This window comes from Lates calcarifer, linkage group LG8 (genome assembly GCF_001640805.2).
Source record: "Lates calcarifer isolate ASB-BC8 linkage group LG8, TLL_Latcal_v3, whole genome shotgun sequence".
In the NCBI taxonomy this organism is placed as follows: Eukaryota; Metazoa; Chordata; class Actinopteri; family Centropomidae; genus Lates; species Lates calcarifer.
In genome coordinates this window covers 19,327,207-19,348,868 of record NC_066840.1, presented here as the reverse complement: position 1 = coordinate 19,348,868, position 21,662 = coordinate 19,327,207, and the positions used below count along the sequence as shown (strand labels likewise).

The following is a 21,662-nucleotide window of genomic DNA, read 5'->3' as shown; positions in this document are numbered from 1 at the left end:
TGCCCACCCCTATGTTCACCTCTGACTCATAGCCTGATTACTTGACCTCTAAACCCCAACCACCAGTTCCACTCTTGATGTCTGAATTTGGACCCTCATTCCTCAGTAATAATATTATAACAACAATAATCTTTAATTGTAGAGCACTTTTCAAAACTCAACATGAAGCATGAAGCAACAAAATAAAATTAAAATTATAAGATAAAAGATTCCAGTGGTGTGTCTGCCTCTGCAGACTCTATACTTTTGTTATCATCAATATCATCATCAACTTTAAGCGCACAGTAGCTTTACTTTTAGTTGTGGTTATGTGAAGCCTTATTTATGGGTGTTGTGGGTTTCTTTTGACACTGAAGCACAGATGTACTGGTGTGTATCCAGCAGTGAAATTTATGGGCATAGTCTGCCACTGGACTGACAATGTTTTGATTCAAGAGGAGTGTCTGTCTGTCTGGGCATGGTTGTTTTCAACTCACAGGAGATGTAAGATGTTGACCAGGACTCTTTCAGATCATGCTGCGACAGGGTAACCTGCCATGCAGATAGACCAACTCGGAACAAACAGGTTGCATGTGTGAATGCCCAACCCCAGTGTCTTTAAACATAGGTTTGCGTTTACATGACCAACACCATGCATGAAATGGTAAGGTGCTGAAGAGTGTAATGTCAAATCTTTGATCTGACGTGAAATGTTCTTTACTTCAAAATGCATCTGATGTCTAATGTCTGAATTTATTTTCATTGTAGTCAACTATGATTTTGTGGTGAAAAATCAGAGCTTCATAAATTGTGCATTTAGTGTTTAGATTCTCACTCCTGATACATAATAACATAATTTCTTACAATTCTACAATTAGTCAGTTATACCAGATTCAATCCTGGGAAGAGTCTTAACTTTCAGGGACAACCTGGGTCATTTTTTAAAAAATTTGACCTGGTAGCTTTCCAGTGTCAACACAGACTTCTCCTACTGACTATGGACTCGCTCCACCAGACCAGTTGGGACTAAAATGCCTTTGTTGCTTAGGGAGCGGAAACTTCAGTTCATTTCTCTTAACTCTGTCCAGGATGTAAATTGGTGACTTTCCAGCCACGAGCCACATTCTTTTAACTTCTAGACTGCTGGGTTTATAGCACTTTGTAGAATCACTGATAGGTTTTTTAAACCCTTCTTAAGGACACGTTTGTGGTTTTGTATCGCAATTTGAGGTTTTGACTTGACTTTGTTCTGCTGACTATGGGTCAATAGGGAAAGACTGTGTTCATGTTGGAAAGTTGTGTAAATGTGCAATGGAAAAGACTCCAACCCTGTGAGATATCAAATATTTGCTGGGGTATTGCTTCAGAAATTCAAAATATTTTTGACTGAAACACCCATTGTGCAATGTTTTTCAGTCAAAATATCCATCTGTTTGGCAGAGAATCATAAATCCAGTCCAGTTGCTCTTGCTTTTTAGAAATGTTGATATGCTTATCACACTTGTTCACATTGACGTAGCCAATAACATCTGTTCAAAACAGAATAAACTCACTGGTTGAAATGTTCAGCCCTACAGCATCGCACTTTACTGACTTTCACCTCTTCCAAGTTTTTCAAAGGCTAATTCAAACTAACCATATCTGTGTAGTTTGAACATCACTTCAGTAACCTCTAACTGCAACGACAACATGCAGACGGCTGCACATTTCAGCTTTAACTGTATGAACAACTAGCCAACAAGATGAAAAAGCCAGACCTTATTTAATTGGGACTTGACATCCCATGCTTTCTTTTAAAACACAGCATTACAATGTGTCAATACCGCTGCCCCAGGTCTTAACTGCTGCTCTCACTTCCTCCCTCATTTGGATCTCCCCGTTGCTCCATCCAGACATGTCAACAGAACACACATGGAGAAAACTGAAACCGGCTTTATCACAGTTTTCTCCTCCTGTGGAAATACATTTTGCCACTTTTGCAACCTGCCAAAACTGGACCACACCATGTCGTGGCTGGAGCACCACATTTCAAGTCAAAACTTTGAAGAGCGAGACCTGCACTGAAGCACAGGACTACTGTGCTGGAAAACTGATCTTTCATTTACTGTTTTTTTCTTTCTTTTTTTGTTGCAAAGGGGCCCTGTAAATCATGTCCTTTATACCTCCGGCCGGGGGTTCACCGCCTCACCGCAGGGTGGGAGGACAGCATGATGGGAAAAACATGATGGGCTCTCACTTTAGTGGGTCAGAGAGGTAGAAAGAGAGGAAGAAAAAGGGCAAAAGAGAATGAAGGGCTGTGAAGGAGGTAGGAGGTGCTGTCTACATTGGATAAGAGAGAGACACAGAGACAGTAGGGGGTAAAATATTGAAATATAGTCAGACGGAGAGAAAGAAATAAAGACAGAAGAATATGAAGACATAAAACCACAGTAAAAGCCATAAAAATATAACTTCTATTTCAAAACATTTTAAGCAACCGGCAAGGTAACTCCATACTGCCAAGAAGACACAAAAACAGAACAAAAAGCACTATATAACAAAAATAAATAAAGAAGCACATGGTAGTTATGGCTGAAAGAAGAAAACAAAAGAGGATGCTATTGCAGACAATTTATCAACTGTTCGAAAAGGTCAAGTAATAGATTAATCAAACAACAAATAATTCATAGGCATCTACATTAAAATTGATTCATTGTTTTAAAATATTTTTTACACAAATATGCCTAAAATCTACTGATTCTATTTTACTGCTATCTTGTTTTTGAAGCCTTCTATGACGAAACAAAAATAATACCTTTGGATTTTGGGTTGCTGGCCAGACAAACAAGCTACTTTAAGATGTTAACCATTACATATATATATATATATATATATATATATATATATATATATATATATATAATATCTGTACTCAGACCTAAAGTACCAGCTGCCTCTCAACCTGTGACCAAGCCTCACCAAAACCAAATGAGAAAAGGACAGACCTATTTGAGAGGCCCTGCCACTTCTCAAATAGACTGATCCTACAGACATCAAGCAAAGACAGAGAACAGGGTCTTATACCTCTGATGTAGGTCCTATAAATCAGAGGCTTCTAAAATGTGAGGCCTGGGCCCCAGGGCATGGGATAGTTGGAGGGGGGTGCGAAGGGAAAGAGGTGAGGTAAAGATACAGCATGAAGTGAAAGGGACAGGTGTATGTTCTGAAAGCAACTGGAGATTAATTATTATCAATGTGTCCACTGATTTGGCCTGCTAATTGACATATTCAGCAGCTGGAGAAGCAGTGGCTATGGCACACAGCTCACAAAGGCAATTTAGGCAGTTTAAAACACAAAAGTCACATTCCCTCCCTCAAATATGAACACACAGACATAATATTTGTAGCTTTGTATTCAGTATGACTTACACTTTCCAAGGACACCATTAGCCCCAATGCCCATTGTGATTAATGGCTGATAAACTCATTCAGAAATCAATCCAAATAGATGCTCCTTTCAACTCTACAACCTGCCTGAGCATCATGATGTTTTAACATTTTCGTCAGTATTTTCTTCAAGTAATCTAATGGTAGCTGTCTGTGCTAACAGCAAACTGTTATAGCAAATTCAGCATACTTCTGATGGTGCTAATTTGCAATGTTTTATCTGAATGGGGGTTCAGAGTCAGACTCTGAAACAGAAACAGTTCTTGGCCCAGCTCACGCTCTCTAGGAAGACACAAAAAAACTTACAAAAAAAATTATAAGAACATATGGAAAAATGCATGGGTGAACTATTAGGCTTCCTGCTGCAGTAGCCTAGTAGTGAAATCTGGCAAAGCTTTTGGCCACGAAACAACACTGACTAACCGCTGTTAGGCCTCTCTCTTCCACATAACCCCTCACTGCCACTCGGAGTTGCCCATGTGCAAATCTGCTTTGTGCAGCTTTTAAAAATCTTTTTTGCTAAAACGGAACAATGTAATCCAGGTGCCAACTGCTCAGCCAATCACTATGAGAGACACGAGAATGAGTGAGATGGAGTGAGAACAGCAGACTCAGCAGCTGTGATTTCCTAATGGTGAATTTATACGCTTGGCGTTTTAATACTCTGCGGTCACCTGATATCTTGGACCAGAGCTGTTCATCCATAATTCTCAAGATATAAATTGCTTTGGTCTCGACATCTAATATTGGCTTGTCTGGCTGTGGTGGGTTTTGATGATTGATAGCACAAACATTCAACAAAGTAAGTTACAATACCAGGAGTCTGCTTCTGTGGAGTCAAACAGTAGGACTCAGATAATGTGTCATAACAGAGCTGAGGCAGATCACACTGTTTATATGACTGAAATACTGTATAACCAGCATTTTGAGTAGCAAATACGGTCTACATTAATGAAACCAGCAGCGTCTTCACAGTTGAATTACAAAATATTCCTTTATCATGCAGCAAAGATGCACAAGAACAGCCACTGAAACACTGAACTATAAACACAAGTAAAAGTTCGGCCAAACACTGATGATGAACACTAATACAAACATAATTTATCCAGAAATGTGCAAATGAATGCAGATGCACACAGATTGCTCCCACACAGAGGAGGAAATTATTCTCGGAAATCAGGGGTGATTATTGCTGTAACAAGGCCCCGGGGATATGTCGAGTGGAAGTTGTGGGACAGAACAGTGTGAAAAAGGTGTAATGTTAAGACCAGGTGTTGGTTACAAGTAAGAAATAATATGTGTATGTGTGTGTGTGTGTGTGTGTGTGTGTGTTTGTGTATGATCGAAGGTAAGAGAGACAGGGAGAATGCGGCTGATTATCATAATAAATGATTTGACTGATGTGTCTTTTGCTTTATTTACTGTGTGGGCTTTTATGTAGAGCACCGCATGAGTGAGTGTCTGTGTGTGTGCATTTAACGAAGCCAGAGAGTCAAAACAATGACCTCACATCCTGTCACCATAGCAATGCTGGCCATTAGCCTAACAACAACAAGCTCTGTTATTTTGTTTACAGGCTGTCCGGTCCATTGGGCTGACATATGGAGGCCCCTCAGCGCCCTTCAGCATCTTGACATTCACCCGGTCACTGAAGTCAATGTGTTCAGCCCTTCAGCTTCCTACTTTCTGTTAGAAAGTTCAATGATGTTACTTGGCAGCAAGGCCAATTCCAGCTTGTAAACCAGTTTTGGATAATATTTCCTCGCAATGAAAGCTCGTGCCTCCGCATAAAAGGATGAAATCTGTTTCACAACCTTCACTGATATGAAGCAACAGAGAGGTTAGTGGGTGCAGCAGAGGACAAGTATTATACAGCTACTATACAATCCCACTCTTTTCCGTCCTGATAAATGAATGGTGGTGTAATATCTAATTGAAAGCACACAAAAAGCGAGGCACAGACTGGTGCAAGCCTCAATGCAAGTTAATCAAAATTAAAACACATATTCTCCTGTTCACATCACCACATTTTTGTCTATCTTAGAGTGGAGGTTACTAAAGATTCAGTACCCACCCTGATAAAGGCAGGGATACTGGAGGGTAAGCCAGGTATAGAGATGAATAAGTAAGAGTATACTGACTTCTTTCCTCAGAGATTTATTCTACTCATATATCATCATTATTACCACTGAAATATATAGGATGCTGACAGAACTCCCACCTCCCTACCACAATATCTACCCATATCTACAACTCCCACCACAACTGCAGTAGACACATTGCTTGACTTGCTTCTTCAGTCCCAGTCCCTCATGGTGTTTCCTGACCTATATTCTCTTACACCCTCTTCTCCCTCAGTATTTACAGCTTCCTTTCAAACAACATGCAACTGAAAGTTTTCCTACACAAACACACAATCAGCTGAGACCAGAGCCAGCGTGTTTTTAAATCAAGACCCTCTGTCAGTTTTCTAGTCATATGCTGAAAACATGAAGAAAAAATAGGCCAGTGTGCACTTGTGGAACTGTTTCATCACCACAGCAACGCGAGAGGCAATAATATAATAACATCAGCTGAGGCTGTGGACAGTGTGCGTGAGAGTCTGTCACATCTGTCTCTGAATCAACAGGAATTCCCGAACAATAACAGGGGACAAGGCGAGGAGAAAACAGTACTCAAGTGGAACATCAGTACAGTTCAGTACAACAAACTAAGCATTCACTTATATTCAAACAGCAAAGTATCAAATATTTCTATTAAAAGTGCTGTAGAAGATGAAGATAAAGATTGTGTGATTTTGTCAAAACCCCAAATGCAAGCAAGTAGACAGAAAAGACAGAAAAATCCTAAAGGCAATCGAAATTTTTTTTACTTCCAAAACATCTAGAAGCTCCAGATTTAGCATGTAAAAGGACCTTAAGTGGAGACTGTTTTGTCTACTGACAGGTCTACCTAGCTACGTGCAATTAAGATACCTACTACTGCTACTATTCAGTTTAGCTTAATACTTTATTGATCCCTGTGGGACAATTTATCTCTCTGGGGAGGTTGAGGGTCAGAGGTCTGCAGCCAAGCAACAGACTAGGTGCTAATTTCCCATGTGCATTTGGTACCAGTGAATCCATCCATGAATTGAGCCAGTAGTGTTCTGTGTCCAAGAGAGCAAAACTGAAAACCACTCACTTGAGCCGCAGTGCTCACACTTCTTTCTCTCATTTTGCTCTACTGCCCTCGATAAAACTGAGCACAGGGCAGCACTGTTCAGTGTGCAGGAGCTACGAAGGTGGTGATGAGTTAACTTTCCTTTTTCAAATGTCACTGACTGAAAGCAGGCTGCACTCTAAAGTCAAAACAATAAATCCTGGAAATCGAGAGAGGTTGACTGAGGGCAACTGGTGTGTGTGTGTGTGTGTGTGTAGGTGTGTTAGTTTGTGTTTGTAAGAAACGTGACCATATGGAAATCATTAGATGTGGGCTGATTCAGCTCGCTGGCATATTTGTGTGTTTGCACGTGAGTGACTAGTGTGCTGTCCGCCACCTCCAGGTTCAGTAAGTCAAACACCACAACCCAACCTCCACACACACACGCACGCAAACATTCCTATCTTAACAACAGCAGACTGTTGGACTATGCTGGCCAAGTATTGAACTTTATATTTAGCTATTTTGAAAAAACAAAAAACAAATGTTTTTTTGCTTTGTTTTGATAAAATACCTATAAATATACTTGTCTATCTATCAAAGAGGGGGCCTCCATTGCCTGTCTGTGGTGAACAGACAGGGACATAAATACATACAAATGCCTTCCTTAAAAATGTATTATTTCACTATGCTGTTTTTGACAAATACTCATGAAGTGATATCACTATTATTAAGACTACGTTGCTAATGTAGTGTTGCAAACTGACCACAAAAGTGGTCAAAAGGCAAAACTACAAGGTGCAATGTAAGAGCTCAAGACTGCACCTACAATAAACAAAAACCTTCCCCTTCAAAGTAGTCACTTAATGCAGCAATACACCATTCCTAGCCATCCACGCCAGGCGCATTGTCATGATGGAGCACCCAATTGCTATGGCGCCAGTGCTCTGGTCATTTGCACTGAAGAAAATGTGTCCTCTCACAGACTCCTCAGAGCATTGCAGTAGAACTCTCTATCGATGCACAACCCCGCAAATGAAGAGGATGAAGCGCCATCTTTGGTCATGGAGACTGCAAAATCCGCAACACAGAGGTGGAAGAGCTTTCTGTTTATATAAATATAAGTGTAATATTAACAATATATTACACAATCATTGTGGCGAGCATTGTGCCTCCACACTTCCAGTGCTCGTGCACTTTAAACCTGCACTGATCAGAGCACTGCGTCTTCTCAGCATGCTGCCAAATCCAAGTTCATTAGAACTACACACCTGAAATATCCTGCCAAAAAAAAAAAAAAAAAAAAAAACTTTGTGAAAGTGATAGGTTTCTGCTAAACCTTGAATCAGTGACATCAAACACATGACTTCTTTGTATCTTATAGCCTTTACTTCCTCAACATTTTGTTGGATCATGCTTCAATTCGCCTGACTTTATAAGCCCCTGAAAAACACATCAAAGGAGTTATGCAAATCGACTGTGTCATAGGCAATATAACTTCCTACATGAGTCAAAAAGCAGCACTGGGACTGGATCTAGCTGCTCAGTTGCAATTCAAATACCTCACCAAGAGACATTTAGAGATTTCTAGAAACACATTATTGGCCTCATCAGTCATATTTGTAGGTATAGAGACCTACAGTTTATAACTGTTAAATGACACTCTACCCATGGAGCTGCACAGGACCCCTGGCTGTGCATCCAGAACTGCTGAACACATTAGCTAGTTAATGGGCTACTTATAAAGTGTAGGAGAGAAGGAGGAAGAGGAGGAGAGCCAAAGTCAAAGGGCATGAAGGGGGCAGGGAAGTCATTGACGAGCAGATAGAGAGGCTGAGAGACAGAGTGGAGCAAATTGAGAAGGGGAAGGGAGCAAGAGGGGGAAAGGGGGGAGACAAAGGGGGAAAGGAGGGAAAGAGGGAGAGGAAAGAGAGGGGTGAACCTCCTGAAAGACATAAATAGGCGAAAGAGCACTTGGAGCCTTGCAGTCACTCTTCCCAGACAGCCACATCCACCGCTCTCCTCTCCCCTTCTCCTCACCTCCAGCCCTCCTCTCCAATCATCTGCTGCAACCCTTCATTCATCTGGAGCCCTGAGCAAAACCAGTGAGTAGTTTCTGCACCACACATCATCTTGTTGCTACACAACAGAACAGATACTTACATATGGAAGACACTGCACAAACTGATGGGTGTGTGGAACAGTGGAACTTTATGCAATCGTACTGTAAAGTGACTGAGCTTCAAACAGTAAACAAATGTGACAAGGAAGTGTGGATATAAGACAGTTTATGTAGATTCTATGTATTATATTTTGGAAGAATTAGTGTGGCAGTAAAATGCAAAAATCTGCAGATAAATCTTTCACACATCTGGCTCTATGTTCGTGTAAATATGCAAATAGCAAGAGCACCCATTGTCATTTTATGACAAGTTCATTAAGAAAAGAGTTCTGAATGAAGAGAAAGTCTGCCCATTTACAAATATAGAATTTTTAATTCTGATGCCATACACTCCGATAGTATTTAACTGAATGTGCACGCTGTTCATGTGTATATCTCTTAGAGGCAGGGCTATGCTCCACATAAAAAGAATGCATGACCCTCAGGGGAACGTTTAACTCCAGGGCTCTATTAATCAGGGACACATAACAGTGTCAGAATCGTGCTGCTAAGTGAGGAACTGAGTGAGAAGAACCATATCACTAAGAATTAAAATACAGGGTAGTGAGGATGATAAGATGAGGTATCCAAAGATAGGAAATGCAGCTTTGTTCTACTACATAGTATTTTTGAGGCAGGAATGTAGCGCTCCCCAGGCTCCAACAACATTTCACTATTTGCACTTTAATTAATGTCAGATCTCCAGCTGCCAATCCTGCATTGCTTAACTTGAGTTTACAAGTCTAAATAGTGGAATATAAACAGTGGAAAAAGTGAAAAAATAAGTGAAAAAATGCTCCCTCTGACTCACATGCCCCAACAGTTAAACTAAACAGTGATGCTGCAGCCAAACAATTTGCCCTTTTCTTTGATTGTCTTTTTCAGTCCTGCCATGTACCAGATATGACTGGAAAAGGTCAACTCCACGTAGAGACGTCAAAATAAATGAGAAAAATGATAACTAACTGCAAATCAGACTAGTGCACAGCTTTTAATTACACAAGGACAAAGGACGGGAATATGTCCAAAAAGAAGGGATACATTCTATTTGATGAAATAAAATTAGTTGAATCTTTGAATAAAAAGTGATAAATCAGAACTCAGAGTGTTCAGGTTTGCAGCTGGATGATTAAGCTTGACAAAATCACTGACTTTTCAACTTTTTGTATTCCCTTTAATATATCTTTTCCAGGTCCTTTGTCCTCACCCAAAATCCGCCTTCATGGAGACCACCAGGAACATCCTCACCATCTCTGAGGCGCTCTACCATCTGATCGTCATGATGCTGACACTGGGCCAAGGCATTCACTCAATGCCTGTTCCCACTGATGTCCCCATGTGCACGGCCTCAGAAACTGCACAGTACAGCCTAACATTTACCGGCAAGTGGACCCAGGCAGCTTTCCCCAAGCAGTATCCTGTCTACCGTCCTCCTGCACAGTGGTCAAACCTCATTGGTGAGTGCAGATTGGAACTACATTTTGAATAGCTTATTATTATTATTAGAAGCAGATGTAGAACAGTATTTGGATTGGTTGAGTATAAGAAATGTTTCCTCTGCTGTCCCCATTGCTCAGTGCTTGAAACTGATTCAGTATATAACAAGTAAGTGGAAAAATTGATAAGGATGATAATACATTTTCTTTCCATTAGTAAATTTACAAAAATATGTTTATATCCCTCAGCAGAGATGCATATAAACTGGCTATTGCAGACTTAAGCCTGTTCCTTTCCTTTTCCCTCTCTCTGCTCTTAGGGGTGACCCACAGCTCCGACTACCACATGTGGCAGCGTAATGAGTTTGCCAGCAACGGAGTGCGGGAGTTTGCGGAGAAAGGCGAGGCCTGGATGCTCATGAAGGAAGTTGAGGAGGCCGGCGAACGCATCCAGAGCGTTTATGGGATCCTCTCCGCTCCCGCTGTCGTGGGAGGAACAGGCCAGATGAACACTCAGTTTGAGGTCTTCGCCCGGCACTCCTATGTAAGTCACTCAACACCTGGATTACCTCAGTCTGGGTCAGGGCATTAAGGACATCAGAAGCCTTTTGCTAATGGGTCAGTACATAACAAAGTATTGTGATGCTTTTTTTAGCCTGGGTCAGAGGACTTTCTTAAAACTGTTGCCAATCCCTCCAAATTTACTATGGTTAAGCAGTCTACAATACCAACAACATTTTGGGTGCATTTATCTCACTTTTCCCTTCCAAATAAATGTTCTACACTCATGGGTTTAACTAGGTCTGTGTAAAATATGCCTGACTGCTTGTGTGTTTGCCCTTGTGAACTGTGTTGAGAAGTTATTTCCACTGGGGATTATCTATTGCCAAATCACAGCAATATAACTATGAGTAAAATATTATTACCAAGAGTAATGACAGCCAAAACTATTAAAAATCAGACCAGGAACAAGTCTGTTTTTAGCCAAGTAATAATTTGATGACAATAAAAACAGTAATATTATGAGAGAGAGCACACTAGGTTTTTAACTAGGTTGAGGCAGCAAAATTGTTAATGCTACTTTAAAATACACCCCAGACTGATTTTTCCATATGCAGCTTCCTAAAGGGAGCTTCTGAATGTAGCAGATAATTTATGTCCCGACAAATTATGTAAAACTCTGCGGGTGTTGGCTGTTAAACTTCCTGCTGATGAGTCCCTGGGTAGGGTCATAAAATTGGGGACGCATCTGACCAAACACTATGTTAGGTTTGGACAAGCGACGAGACAGAGTTAGGGGAAAAAGAAGAAACAGAGGTTTGGTTTGGAGGGGAGAGAAATGGAAAAAGTCCAGTTGCAGACTGAAGATGTTCACCTGCACAAAACAAACTATACTTTGACACTGAAATAAAAAGTCTGACAGATCTCCTGAGCTGATGTCACTCGAGTTGTTTGAGTCTGAAGACTACAAGATTAAAACTGAAATAAAACCAAGGGTTGTGCCAAAGTGAGCTTACCAGACCTCTGTAGCCTGCTTCTCATCTCTGCTTGAGGCTAGCAGCTCAAGGCTACATTAGCCACTGCAAACATAACACTTTCAAATTTCTGACCAAACTTTTGATTGTTAAGGTGCTATGAAGGTAATGGAGATGCCAAGAATGAAGGGGAAAAAAGATTATATCTCTGCTGCATTTATTTTAACACTTTCAATTGTCCATCGTGGGTCCAACAGTTATTTGCAATGTTTAGTTGCTGAAGCACTAAAATTTCAAATGAAGGATGTCAGGATGTTTTATAGCCACAATAAGGTTAAAAAAAAGTCCTCATTTAACTGGAACTTCCAAAAGAACCAAATTACTTCTAGCAGTTTCTTTTATGAACTGATAGTGTGGATGATTTGTTGATAAATATGAATGTGCAATGAAGTAATCACATTATAGCTTTCATTTCAATTTGAAACTTAATGAATATGATTGGAAAATGACCTCAACTTAGAACATAATTTACCCATTTCTTCCTCTGTAGCTTTAACCTACGGTAATGACAAACAAATCATATATGGTGACATAAAAACAACTCTTTTCCATGCTCTTTCCCATCCACATCTTTCTCCTCTTCTCTCTCCTCATCTCCATATGTCACTCTCACCCACTTCGTCATTTCCTCCTCTCTCCTTTTTCTCTGTCTCTACGCTCCATGTTCCTCCCCACCCTTTACTTCCTCCATCTGCAGTTGTCGTTTATTGTGCGCATCATTCCAAGCCCTGACTGGTTTGTGGGTGTGGACACTGTTGACCTGTGCGACGGCGACCACTGGAAAGAGAATGTGTCACTGGAGCTTTTCCCGTACGACGCAGGAACTGACAGCGGGTTCACCTTCTCCTCTCCAAACTTTGAGACCATCCCGCAGGACAAAATCACACAGGTGGGACCAGCTGAAGCCAAGAGCAACACTGCATCAATCCAAACCCCAAAATCACAAACCATGTGACCACAGAAATAAGCTTAAAGTTGCTTGTTACAAATGATCTTCGCAGAAAAGCAAACGTTGTTTTCCACCACATTTTATGTAGGAATCTGTACATGCTTTACACTTTTGATAATTACTACATTGCACTAATTATTAAAATGCAAACTATACAGGCTGGATCAAAATACTGCCAAACCACACTTGTTTTACAAGATGTCATCTGTCCCACTTTCCACCCTCCTCCTTTACAACATATGGACATTAGCATGGGGAAAGAAGCTGCAGCCCCAACTAGTGGCGGGCTCCACATAACATCTTAGACACAACAGTTAGCATTATACAATGATTAAGTATTATTAATTCATTTAAACAACTTGTATTTCTGGTGCCAACTTGCAGGAGTAGCAACTTTTAATCAATAGCAATAGCAACCTCAAAGATACTTAGATTACAAGCGATTAAGTGTTTAACTGCTATTGTTATATAAAGGGTGATAGCCCCTTATGATCTCTACCAACACATCTCCATTTATCAACTGTTATTCATCGTCTATTTTCCCATCCACAGATCACCTCCTCCTTCCCTAGCCACCCTGCCAACTCCTTTTACTACCCCCGCCTGAAGCACCTGCCACCCATCGCCAAGGTAACGCTGACCAAGGTAAAGAAGACCAATCAGATCATCAGTCTGCCTGTGGAGCCCACCCAGTCCAACCAACTGCCAACAGGAAACGAGATTGAAGACAAACTCATAAGTAAGTCTGAAATACCTAGAATATCCAGTACCATATAAGAGTAATTAAATACAGTTTGAAAAAAAGTCAAAGCCATGTATTCATGTATTTGGCACAAGACTTACTAAAAAAATATTACATAATATTGACATAAAGGACTTGCTCATGTTAAAACTAAAATTTCTTTGTGTAGTTTTTGACCACGTAATAGTGCTATGAAGAAATGTTTTGAAGAGTAGGCCCCATATGGCGATGCCATAAACATTACCAGTTTCATGCTATTCCACTCATTGACAGTTGAGGGCAATAATGTGCAAGGAGGTATTACAAACGCGCAAACAAAGCCAGTGAAAAAATGTGCTCATCAGTAAGATTACATGCAAAGTCTTCTGGTGAAAAATAACTGTTTTTTCACTAGTATACTCCACAGGATACCCTCAAGTAAGACTAAACTTTAGTATCTTTCAGGTGTAAGACAGAAAATGAAATGTCAAATCAAGTATTTGTACATGGCTGGCAAAATACGTTGATCAGTAAGATCAACTAGTTAAAAAATGTGCTTAAAATATTCCACCGTTCCTACCTTATGCTGCGGTCCCCCACTCTATTTGCATTGACTGAATGATACTATACACATTTAAACAAAAAAAGTAATATGTTTTATGTTGTGGCAAACTCAGATGTAAGGGTTTAACACAATACTAGGAACTTGTGTCTTTTGCTGACTCAGATGAAAGCATTTGCAAGCCATTACAGGCCACACACATACTCAATTACTTCCAACCAGAAACCAGAGAAGTCAAGCGAGTGCGGGGCATCAGAAAATGCCAGGGGCACATCTGGCATCCAGTGGAAAAGTCTAAAGATGAGAGACGGAGAAAGTGAAAGAGCATTTTTAGGAAAGTATGTAGAAATTATGTACAGCAGCTTTTAGGTCATGACCCAAAATGGGATGCAGACACGTATGTTTTAACAAGACCTGGATCCATGAGTTGAAGCTGGATTTACTTAATGTTGGCTCCCAGACTGTTAAATTTTAAGACTCCCTGTTGTACAGATTAGTGGCAACAGTAAAACAGTCTAACTGCAAGGACGAATAGGAAGACAGCTTGGAAAAATAAAGATGAAGAGTGTGTCAAACTGTAAGTAAAGCCAACAACAATGCAGCAGTCAAACAACCTGTCTGTGTGACTGATGTTCTCCAATGTGACAGGAAGGGAAAAATTACCTTTTATAAAAACACAGTTCACCACAGAAAGTCTTAATATATGATTTGACCAGGACAAAGTTTCTTGAGAGGGAAAAAAAGGAACAGATAGCGTGTCAGCCTGGCAGTAGAGCTGACAGTGCGGTAATCAAATTCAGTGTTCAGAGTGACTGTAAAGGTTTGACTCAGCATCACAGACTACAAGTTCGTTCCCCTGACTACCCATCAACAAACAACAGAAAGGGGCCAAGAATCTGCTGGGGTTTCCTGCCCTGCTCCCAGTGCTCCATCCCACCCCTCCAACTGTTTATCCTTCCCTCCCTCTATTAATGCCTCCACCTCTTTCATGCCTTCTTCCTAGGGCTTGGGCAACAATTTTTGTTAAAGATTAGCAATCACCTGCTCTGGATTTAATACATAAAATACAGCACTGGCATAAAATAAGATAAATCAGCATTGATTCTTACAGCATCTTATCAAGTTATCCCTCCATCTGTCCTTAATGGACACACAACATGAACGTAGATGTCAAAATCAGCCTCAACTTGACGTGCATGTTTCATCCCTCCATCCATCCATCCATCCATCCATCCATCCATGCAGCTTCTGTACTGCCTCCCATCCTTCTGCTTTTCTACTCTTTAACCCACAACTAAGTCTGTGATACATATCAGCTCGACTCAAGCTCACAACAAGGTTGGCTGAGGTAGCCTTGAAAGTTCACGATGCTGGAGAAAGGGAGAGTGAAAGCAAGAAAGAAAAAATCATGATAAAACAAAATTTTCAAAAATTTCATAACCCATTAGGTTAGACAACTACTGAGGTGCCTTTTAGCAAGGCACTAAATCTCTCTCTGCTGCAGTGGACTCATTTAATGATATCAGAGTTCTCTGTGAGGAAAGGGTATACTGACAAAGAGCAACCACAGTCAGCAAAAACTCAATAAATAAAGGTTTTTAAAAAAATCTGAGCCACAATTAACATAACTCCAGCAGCAGAGTCACTGCCAAGAATCTATAACAAGAAGCTATGGGTCAATAAAAGCTGCACACGCAGCGTGCCAGCATTTACTGGAATTCCCTTTCATTACTTTTATTCACTTTTGAACTTTCCACTTCTTTCCATTCAAATCTATAAAAGCAAAGTCAATTACCCACAAATTCATCATTAAAATAGACACAGTATATTGAAAAAGGGGGAAATACACAAGAGCTAGAAGGGAGTACCTCTGGAAAAAGACAAACTAAACCTATATGTTAATTAACTATGATTAACTATGATTCCCCCCCTTCCCGTACAGATACCCCTCTGGACTGTGAGGTGTCAGTGTGGTCTCCCTGGGGCTTGTGCAAAGGCAAGTGTGGAGACTCGGGCATGCAGCACCGCACACGCTACATCCTGATGCACCCAGCCAACAATGGAGCAGCCTGCCCCCTGCTGGAGGAAGAGAGGAAGTGCTTCCCTGACAACTGCTTATGACTAGGCCAGGAAAGGAGGGAGAAGAAAGAGAGGAAGGAAAGGAGAGAGAGGAAAGAGAGGAAAACCCGGAAAGGGAGGAAGGGACGAAGACGGAGAAACAACAGTAAAAGGTCTGCGGTGTATTCACATGAGGCATAAATATGATGAGCCAGTCTCCCTTCTTTCCTCCCTAGCCATGGCCTTTTTCTGTGGAAATGACTAATGTACTGACCAATTGTCTAACTTTTAAATTGGGAGACTTAGACTGCAGAAAAAAGTCTCATCCCCAAGTCACACTGATAAATCTGGCAGCACTAGAGAGGTGTATTTTGGCAAAGTAGCTATTAGACACCCATTCAGTTTTGGTAGATTATCTCTGGGGACAGAACAATGCTGTTTTAAACACAGCCATTAACTGAAAATACATTTTCACATTATAATTGGGTTTGGTTTGACATTTCTGAAGATCACAGACATTTGTTTGCCCACAGTGGATTATAACTCCCAGCAGCTTTAATCTAAGGGATTTGCAAATAAATCCGCATAAATGACACTTCAGATCTAAAATCCCCATATCCAAGAAATACTTAACAGAAAATCCAAATATTATCAGCTCCACCACAGAGGAAAATGTCATGCCTCAGTAGATTCATTAGCTGAGGTAGAACTAGCAGAAAAGTGAGTCAGACATAGAAATTAATGTAGGAGCCTCTAAATAATGCCACATTCAAAACATAATGTTTACAGAGACATTGTGGTTACTTTCCTGAAGACAAAGAAAATATTTATTGACAGGATTTTAACCTGTAGTGTACAGTATATCAAATCTGATAGTAATAAATTGTATTCCTTTATGTTATTGAGATATTAGTTCAATACAGAAAATAAGTTTTTGGTTAAAAAAGAAAAAAATGTAAAGGTGTACAAAAAAATGTATGTTTGCTGTATGGTCAATAAAGTGTAAATATATCTTAAGACAATGTCATTGATAACTGTTTCTTCCAGAAAGAGACAGGGAGTTTATTTTGAATATATTTGCACGTTAACTGTCAAATTGTACATGGTTCCTGTAATCACAACATCGGTTTTCAAGTGAGAAAAATTGATTTCCATGATGGACTAAAATCCTTCTTTAGTGCCTCTGCTCTGTGCTGTGTATGACCTTCAAATCTGAACCACACATTTGGGCTTACTTACATTTGGGCTCCCAAAGTAATATTGCAAACACAGGGGCTGCAGGATCAAATTGAGTGTAGAGAGAAATGTTTTTAACAAGATGACACAGGTTCAGGTCCCAGTTTTGGCTCGAACTCACCCTGATGAAGTGTTGGTCATAAAACGGATAAAGGTGCTCACCCACTATTTAAAACAGTTCACCAAATGTTGATTTAAATCACAAGTCCTGAAATCTTATAGAGCTCACTTCATACTATAACTTTCAGTGCAGCACATCCTACTATAAAGCTGGAGTCCCACTCAATGGACAGAACAGACAGCAGTTATATGTAGTTTTTTCATATATGTAAAACAGATAAAAATCTTTTTCCCATGAAGCAACACAGAAACCATGCTGTAGATGACAGATTGAATTGCAATAAGAACTAAACATCTGGTTCATGAGGGAGCTCCTTCCGTTCTGAATGAAGGAGGAAAATTACTGAGATTGAGAATCAGGAGACGGGGGGAGGGGAGCAGATACAGTTTCTAGTTTTCCTTAATAGCGGTTTCATCGACTACGTCTGAGAGCAGTAAGAGTTAAGTACCTATGCTCGCTATAATATAAGTTCAGGTTGAACAAGAACTGATATAGTATCCCCGAAGGAAATAATGTTTGATGTATGACAAAGATAATACATGACATGACCAAACACTTTATTAGGAACACCTGTACACCTGCTTATTCATGCAGATGCACATGAAGATACAGATCAGGAGCTTCAGTTAATCTTTGCATCAACCGTGTGCATCCCTATATGGCCTCAGTTTACCCATCCTCTAATGGCTACTTCCAACATGACAATGTACCATGTCACAAACTAAAAGTCATCTAAAACTGGCTTCATTAACATGACAATGAGTTCAGTGTACTTCAGTGGCCTCCCCAGCTACATGGACTGGAGTATCAAAGAAATGTTTCCAACATCTTGTGGCATCCATGCCACAAAGGTTTGAGGCTTTTCTGGGAGCAAAGAAAGGCCCTGCCCAGTATTAGTATGGTGTTCCTAATGAAGTGCTTGAAGTTTTCAGAATGATCATAAGTAGCAGTATAATATGTCAGTGGTAGTGCAAATGACTAATGAATTACAATTATTAATGCTAGTATTCATTAGAATATATGTTTGAAATAAATAAAAGCATTAGACTGAGGTTTGCAGTTACTATAAAAATCCATTGTAGTTGAATCTATTATTCTAACAGCAGGCATTGTAAAGCATATTGATTTAGCATTCACACTTTCTGTAAAACTACTGAAGTGTGGGAGGAGAGGGAAATCTGACTCTTTGCTTACTTTTGCAGATGCTAAATATGAGAAAGGTTTATTCTGTGTGCGGGTGTGTTGGGGTTTACTTTATGAGTGACCTCATCTAAGGTAAGTATATGGCAACTATTGTATGTAATGGTTTGGATTATATTTTCCACTCAACTTCCAAAGAAATTTGGACTCTCTTTTGTACTGCGGTAACAGACACTGCGACACTGATAATTTTAACTGTATAAGAGGTTGAAATGTGAGCATCATATTTTAAGGAGAAAGGAAGGCAAAAAAAAAAAACTATAAGAAATAAGTTTTGTTGTTTTACAACAGGCTCACACAAGTGGCACCCTGTCAATCACTAGTCTAAGATACCTTGCTATTGGCTCCCTGGTTAACCAGTCACAACACGACCAGAATGTCTCGTCACACAAAGCAGCACCTGTGAATTTCTCACGCTCAAACTGTCTATCTATAGCCATCCACTTCAAATATCTGCTATAGGACATGAATGTATGGCTACAGTTGTTGAAAAATACCTCAATCCTGACTTAGAATTTGCAAAAAAGTCTATCGGAACTACAGGTCAAACATTTGGTCACTGTCAAGTGTGTTGTTATCGAATAGTTCATTGTTAACTGAAAATGGGTTTTCGAGGCATTGGCTTTCTGCTCCAGTGTTACCTGATGTTGGCAGCGGCCATGTATTTTGATCTTGGAGAGCAGGAGGAAAAATGCATCATTGAGGAGATTCCTGAAGACATGCTGGTGACCGGTGAGTCCTGGAGAAGGGAGTATTCCTCCTGAGTGTCATTTACAATCTCAACAGTAGTAATGAATGTGAAATGAGATCTTGAAAAGTGTATTGTGAATTGCCATGTGACTGTTGAATCACAAAGCAATGTTTTATGCACTTCCATGATATGTCTCTTGTTTCAGCAAGTGCAAAAGCCATTTATGACTTGACTTGTACTATACACCGCCACACTTCTCATTAAACAGTGTCTTCTTGAAGACTGATTTATTCTGTGCTTCAACAATAACAAAGTAATTGAAACTGTGGTTAACATGTTGAGGAATATTTAACACTATATTATCGTATTACTACTGAATGAATTTTCATGTAAATCCCAAGACACATATATTCTATTCCCTTACACGTTACAAGTACAATACTACAATTATGTGTGTTTGTGCACATGTATGTGTTTGCACTCATGTGTGAGCATCTCTTACCTTCAGGTTATTTCTTACTGGAGCCTTGGGATATGAAGTCATTCAGCCACTCTCCTCACTTTGGCGTCACGGTGACAGTCAGAGACCCAGGCCATGAGGTAACTGCTCTCAAAGGAGAGGTTCATCACCAAGTCAGAGTGACACAGATGTGTAATGGTAAACTAAAACATGTTCTGGCTTCAAAACAAACGTAAACAAGGTTGATAAGATCTAATAAGACTTATACGAATAAGCCTTTCTCTCTGTTACTGTCTTACAATATATGCTATTTGTTTTTGCTCAATGATCTGGTCAAAATATGAAAAAAACATCTTTCAGAGTCAATTAAAACATAGCTCAATTAAAATATACCAGCCGTACACCTTTTGCCTTTTCACATAGTAACATATCACTCCTCCTTCGTCAGCACTTGACCAACCAAAAAGTACAAAAGACAAAAACAAAATAAAACCATATCTTCATTTTGTTGACCATGGCTAAAGAAATGTTGGCCTAACTGTGTCTTTCCCTCTCTCTAGGTTGTGATGTCCAAACGCTATGGCAAATTTGGTAAATTCACCTTCACAGCTCACGCCTCTGGTCAGCACTACCTTTGCTTCCAAACAAACTCCACGAGGTTTGCTGTCTTTGCTGGGGAGAGGCTGGTGAGACCTGTGGACATAGACACAAATAATTTTAAAAGAGAGAAAAATGCAGCAACACATACAATACTGCAACAATGCATCATGATATCACACACCAAGTCATTTCTCTGGACTGCATGCAGATGGCCAAATGACATTTCATTCTCAGCTTAAACACACTGATAACAACATTAATTTTTGCCATGATAAATCTAGACTTGAACGACTTAGTCCATAACTGATTAGTCAGTGAGGATTTGCTGCTTGTCTTATCTCAGGATATATCTGTCAGATTCTTGAGATGCATAATGGGACAGGTTAAGGAGAATTCCTACTGTATGTTTTCTATTTTGTGATAAAACAGGAATAGATTTAGAGGTCAAATGTTATGCTGGGTTGCAAGTAAGACACTGCATTATTTTAGGAGGTAACAGGCCTAAACATTTGGGAAACACTGTCATTTATGACAGTAAATTGAACAACGACATTCTTTTTAGGCCACGTGATTAATCAAGAAAATGGTTGCCAGTTTAATCGATAATGAAAATAACCATTAGTTCCAGACCTGGACAAATCAGACTCAATCTCACAATTTCCCCCCACTGTGCTGTACAGAAGCTACATTTGGACGTTCAGATGGGAGAGCACTCAATTGACCCCAAGCCTGACAAAACTAAAGACAGCATGGAGATACTGGAGAACAGCCTCAGGCACCTCATTGATCAGATGATGTACATCACCAGGCAGCAGGAGTACCAGAGGGTAAATAAGAAGTATTTTTACTGAGTGTTATCATTCACCCTGAGGTGAAATAAATGTCACTGCATGCCATCTCTTTTCACATCACAGATCCTAAGAGGTTTATCTAAAAATGTAACATTTTAAAAATGACCTTTTAACAACAGCAAGATTTCATGTCTCTGTTCCCCATCTTTTTTCTTATCTTATCTCACTCAGGAGAAGGAGGACGTGTTTCGCCAGATCAGTGAGGACACCAATGGTAAAGTGTTGTGGTGGGCCGTGGTGCAGACCTCTATTCTGCTGTCAGTTGGTTTCTGGCAAATGAAACGACTCAAAGACTTCTTCATTGCCAAGAAGCTGGTCTGATGACGACCTCTGGACTGTCAACACTGTCCCTTACTGCATGTCTTGCCCAGAAATATTACCAAATTAAAAACTCTCTGATTGCCAAACAGATGGTTATGAGGATGAAAACTGTGTACTGTACAAAATAAAAGTGCAAGAACGTTAAAAGTTGGACTACACCCATATATATTGTTATGAAAATGTTATTTGTGTATCACAGACATGATCATTTCAA

General features: G+C 40.0%; 2 protein-coding genes across 2 annotated transcripts; both read left to right on the top strand.

Moving 5' to 3' along the window:
• The first annotated feature begins 8,513 nt into the window (after positions 1-8,513).
• On the top strand, positions 8,514-16,990 carry spon2b (spondin 2b, extracellular matrix protein). Its single transcript, XM_018693717.2, has 6 exons — positions 8,514-8,651; positions 9,900-10,164; positions 10,464-10,687; positions 12,376-12,567; positions 13,180-13,366; positions 15,853-16,990. The coding sequence occupies exons 2-6, from the start codon at positions 9,930-9,932 to the stop codon at positions 16,029-16,031; spliced, it is 1,017 nt and encodes a 338-aa protein (XP_018549233.1). The 5' UTR covers positions 8,514-8,651; positions 9,900-9,929; the 3' UTR covers positions 16,032-16,990.
• A 1,937-nt stretch (positions 16,991-18,927) lies between these two features.
• si:ch211-255i20.3 (transmembrane emp24 domain-containing protein 11) lies at positions 18,928-21,595 on the top strand. The gene is made up of 5 exons (XM_018693721.2): positions 18,928-19,257; positions 19,725-19,816; positions 20,237-20,362; positions 20,957-21,103; positions 21,299-21,595. The coding sequence occupies exons 1-5, from the start codon at positions 19,128-19,130 to the stop codon at positions 21,446-21,448; spliced, it is 645 nt and encodes a 214-aa protein (XP_018549237.1). The 5' UTR covers positions 18,928-19,127; the 3' UTR covers positions 21,449-21,595.
• Positions 21,596-21,662: the final 67 nt, after the last annotated feature.